The 4913-nt window shown below is 42.7% G+C and overlaps 1 protein-coding gene across 1 annotated transcript; it reads right to left on the reverse strand.

Moving 5' to 3' along the window:
* Nucleotides 1-671: 671 nt before the first annotated feature.
* LOC138480622 (glutamic acid-rich protein-like) lies at nucleotides 672-3119 on the reverse strand. The gene has a single exon (XM_069612317.1). It carries the CDS (start codon nucleotides 3117-3119, stop codon nucleotides 672-674), a length of 2448 nt encoding a protein of 815 aa, XP_069468418.1.
* Between the last annotated feature and the right edge of the window lie 1794 nt (nucleotides 3120-4913).

Consider the following 4913-nt stretch of genomic DNA (forward strand, 5'->3'; position numbering starts at 1 on the left):
TCCAGTGTGTTTCCTCCCACAAAGCAATAGTCTAAGCAAGCACCTGATTTCCCACTGTACCAAGTATTGGCCCCTTGAAGATCTCCCTTAGTCTGGCCATTTAACATCTTCATCTCACGGATTCTCATTTCTTGCATCCATATTTTTTCCTTTCCTAGCAACTGATCAGTAGCTTTGATCTTACCATTTTTGTCTAGGATTTTGATATTTAAATCGCCATTTAATATTATCAGCTGGCCATTTCCCTCCATCATGGATTGATCAATTACCTCCGTGATTGACGTTAAGAAGTTCGTCTGGCCCTGCATATTCTCACTCCAGTAGATATTGATCAGGACCATTTGTTTTGGGATTTTCGGGGAATCCACTTCAGATGTGACTTTCAGGATTTGCACATAGGGGTTTGGTGTCAGGTGTTCTATTACTTTTAGTGGACATTCCAATTTCTTGAGTATCATGAGGCCTCCAAACGGTCTTCCCTTTGGTCCCTTCCTAGCCGGGTTTGTGTATACCTCATAGCCCTCGCATATAGGGGGTTTGCGTAGCCATGATTCTTGTATTGAGATAAAATCATATTGAGTCAGGAAATCGCATTTACTAGAGAGCAGATGTTTGAAACCTCTTGTGTTCCACGATGCACATAGGATCCGGGTCTGCTCATTCTCCGTACTCTATTGTTTCTTCTTGGAAATCAAGGCATTTGCCATCCAGGCCCATTCCTTTCCCTGGTTGTTTGCTTTAGTGGGTTTGTTCTTATCCATCTTTAAGTTTTCCGAGTTATCCACTGTGAATCTCAGGGTTTTCAGTATCTCTTTATTCTTTTTAGTTGATAAAGACTCTTCCTCCTGAGACTCTTTCTCATTTTTACTTTTTTCATTATTTTTCTTCAATTTCACCCCCGGAGTTATTGATCTTGGTCTTACTGCGATTTCCTTTTTTGTCTTTTTTCTTTGTTCTGTATGGGCTTTTTCTTTTAATTGTCTAGGTTCCTCGTCTAAATCCTCCAGTCGGAACCCTCTTTTTCTTAAAGTGTCTGAAGCATCCAATAGTTTCTGCTTTATATTTTTAGATGACAAGTGCAAGATAACTTGGTCCAGCCTATGTTCCTTTGGGAATTCCACTATTTTTATGTCTTCCGTTGATATCGTCCTTGGTGACAGGGCTTGCTTACAGAGCTCCACCACATACCTTCTATTTAAGATCACCCTTCTTGGTCCATTTTCTGCTGTTTCTAATTTTAGATAATATCCTTTGCATAAAATGGTTTTCTTCAGGGGTGATCCTAGCGGTAGTTCTTTCCTTTTCTTGACTTCATAGTCCTTTTTTTTTTCCTTATCAGTTGATTCTTTAAGACAAGTGTTGTTCTGGATTTTTTTTTCAATCCTCCCTCCCTTCACCATTTCTTTTCTTTTTTGTTCCAATGTCTTAAATCTAATAGATTCCTGGTCAGAGTCCAATTCAATTTCATTTGTACCTGGTCGTCGTTCTTTTTCCCTGATGTTTTCTTGGGCATTTTTCTTGGGGGGCTTTGACTTCAGGTCTTCCTTAGATTTTTTGGTTAGGTCTACTGTATCCCAATTGTCTAAAGTTTGCCAATCCGAGGTACTTAAGCTATCCCAGTCTTCCTTCTCACTATCAGATTCCATCAGCTCAATGAGGTCACTCAAATTCGCTTGCTGCTCTGGATCCTCCCTGCTTTCTTCCCTTAACTCCTTTGCTTGATCTTTTAGTCCCTCGGACCCTATATGACTACTCATACTCATCTCTCTTCTAGATTTCTTGGCACAATTTGTGTTTTCTCTTCTTGGTGGAGTTCTTAGATTTCTCAAAAAGGCTCTTGAACCATTTACTTTACGTTTAAGGGATTCATTTTTGGGTTTTTTCCCTTTTTCATTCGATGCACTCATATTCTCCTTACCATTTCGGTGATTCGGATCCTTCGGTGTCACCCCAGCGAATATTGCAAAAGAAGATCGTTCTAGATTTGTAGAGTTCAGCTTGTTAGTCTCCTTTATCCCAGACGGGATCAGGATCACCTCTTCCTGTTGTTGTACCTTTTGATTCGGGAGGTTAGTTGCATCCTTTTTCAATTTCATTGGTCCCTTGCCTTCTTTAAGCTTTGTGTCAGGACAGTCCTCCTTATGCCTTTGGTTATTATGTTTATGGGTACTTCTCATCCATTTACAGTCTTCCAGGACCGCTTCCATTAATACAGATTTATCAATCGCATCACGTCTAGCTAGATCACTGAGGCGAGATTGCCAAATTTGAGTTAATTCAGCTTCTTTGTTTGTTCTTTCATTTAAGCTCTGCAGGGCCGAGGTCATATTAACATGATTCTCTTTTATTTGAGTGTTGCTGATGGTTACCTCTTGAATAGAGTCTTTAAGTTCCTCATAGAGCTTAAGAAAAGGGGCTAGTGTTATAGTTAGCGATGACATAACCACTTTTTCAATATGGTTCAAATCTTTTTCTCTTTCAGTTTTGCAGGCCTCAGTTATTATCCCTAGGATTTGCTTATCCCGTGTGTCTCCTGTAGGCCTGTTTTCCTCTTCCCAGTTTAAGCGGCTGGCTAGATTACTTCCCGTGTGATCCTTTCTTACTTCAACCTTTTCCATATCTTCGTTCACCCTCGCCACTGGCAAGGTTTTATTTCTGTCGTCCAAAAGTGGCAAGTGAGTTCCTTTCAGTGCTGTCCTATTTTCTCGAAGGCCAAAAGGAGATATGACGGTATTCTCAAACTGTTCTTTATCCAAGGCAGCCATTTTTTCGTTGATCAGGCAGAAACTCCTTCTTTTTTCTCTTCCAATTTTATCCGTTATTGTAGTAATGTCTTGCATGATTTTATCTGCCAGGCTAAGATTACTCAGGCTTGCCGGTGCAGTGTCTGCTGCATTGTTGTTATTCAATCTTTCTAACGGCCTCCGCCCTCCCAAGCGAGGACTAATGGATCCTGTGTCGTAGTTATCTGTAAGAATTCCTTTATTTACTTCCTTTAGGGGCATTACAGTTCGATTCCCCTTCTCCTTTGTTGGGCTAGCTGCTATGGTGTATTTCCTCAATTTGGCACTAATCCTTTCTTCCCTATATGGTTGGAAAATGTCTATCGGATCTTGCATTATCATTGAAGTCCTTCTAAGGTCAGTATTTTTATTCTGCTTGATCGAATCCTGCAGAGCGTCTTCGATATGTCCCAATTACAGCACGTCCCATTTGTCAGCTTGATCTACTGTTTGCTGGCTATTTACAATACTAGCCACGCCAGGGCTAAATTGTGCCGCTAATGATCTTATAGGGTTTTCTAGACTCATGTCCAGGCTTTCTTGAATTATTGAATCACTAAGATCCACCCCTATTCCATCTTTAGGAACTGTTCCGAGGGCCTCATCCTCTGTTTGTAGCGCCTTCTGATTTCCTATCGCGTCTACAAGTGGATTAGTTGACAGTTGGTTTGCCTTTGTTATCTCCTTTCCCTGTGTGGAGCTAGTGTCCTTGCCTGCTGACATTTCAGCAGGTAGAGCTACTTTCCCCTTGCAAAAATCCTCAATTGCTATTTCAGCGACTTCATTGGATTCTAGAACGCTTTGTTCAGATTCTTTCCTCTCACAAACCCCATCAGATACCACCTCTACCTGACCTGGAGATGATGATGGGGAAAGAGTTTTTGTGATTTCTCTTTCCGTGGCGGTAGTACATGCCATGGGTGGTTCTGGAAAATTAGGTGCCAACCACAGATTGTCACCGTTTTCCGCCGGCTGTGAGAGTGCTTTCTCCGTATTGGATTGATTGTCTCCCACTGATAAGCTTTTTCTTTTATCAGTGCCAAATGGTAGTCGGCTTTGTTTTAGCGTCGTGGGTCTCAGGGTTTGCTCCGGGCTCCCATTTGCTTCTGGGAGTGAAGCGAATCTCTCTCTTACCTGCAGGCGTGTTCTTAGTCCTGTTGCTTGTGTACCCTTTGAGATCGGGATTGACTTCATTGTCTCGAAGGGGTCTTCGTTATCTCTCGCCTCAGTAGCTTCCCGCAGCTGGTAGACAGGCAGCACCTGTACCGCCACCGCAAGCAGCCAAACAGCTTAACAGCTCCACTAATCCAAAACAAACGATGCCCTTTGCGTGCCGGGCTTAGCGCCGCAAGGGTGTCCGGGGGCAGGTCTTATTGCACTTCCTGGTGTCGTCACAGAGGGCGGGCAGGGGGCGGAGCCAACTAGCGCAGCACGGCTCTCTCCTCGCAGGCAGGCAGGCACCTCAAATCCTCCAACGGCTGTCAGAGGGCAGGTGGGGGGGGGGGTAGAAGGGTCGCAGCCACAGCTTAACAGCTCCACTAATCCAAAACAAACGATGCCCTTTGCGTGCCGGGCTTAGCTCTGTTCGTGATAGGAATTGGGACTTCTAAATTTACCTATGCCACATTAATTTCTGATTGTAGGCTAGGATGATATTATTCTTAATTTCTAGGTCAATTATACCGTAGGACGATGTTATTCAACACCTTCACCTTCTAACTTGAGCTATGCCACCGGTGAGATTATTCATAGTTTCTGAAATCAGCTCTGCCATGAGTGGGATTATTCACAGTTTTTAAATTCAACATATCACCGGATTGTATATTCTAAATGCAACTAAAGCACAGTTATGCTCTTGGGCACTCTTTCTAAATGCAACTAAACCACAGTTATGCTATTAGGCACACTTGCTAAAATCAGGGTTGGTATAGATGGCTGGTCGGGCGCACTTTCTGTAATCAGCTGAACATAGTTATGCTAATAAGGACACTTTCTAGATGCAACTAGACCACAGCAATGCTGTTTGGGGCAAGTTCTAAATGCAACTAGACCACAGATATGCTATTAGACACTTTCTAAATGCAACTAGACCACAGTTATGCTATTAGGCACACTTTCTAAATGCAACTA

Source organism: Ambystoma mexicanum, chromosome 5p (genome assembly GCF_040938575.1).
Source record: "Ambystoma mexicanum isolate Mex_15411 chromosome 5p, UKY_AmexF1_1, whole genome shotgun sequence".
Lineage (NCBI taxonomy): Eukaryota > Metazoa > Chordata > Amphibia > Caudata > Ambystomatidae > Ambystoma > Ambystoma mexicanum.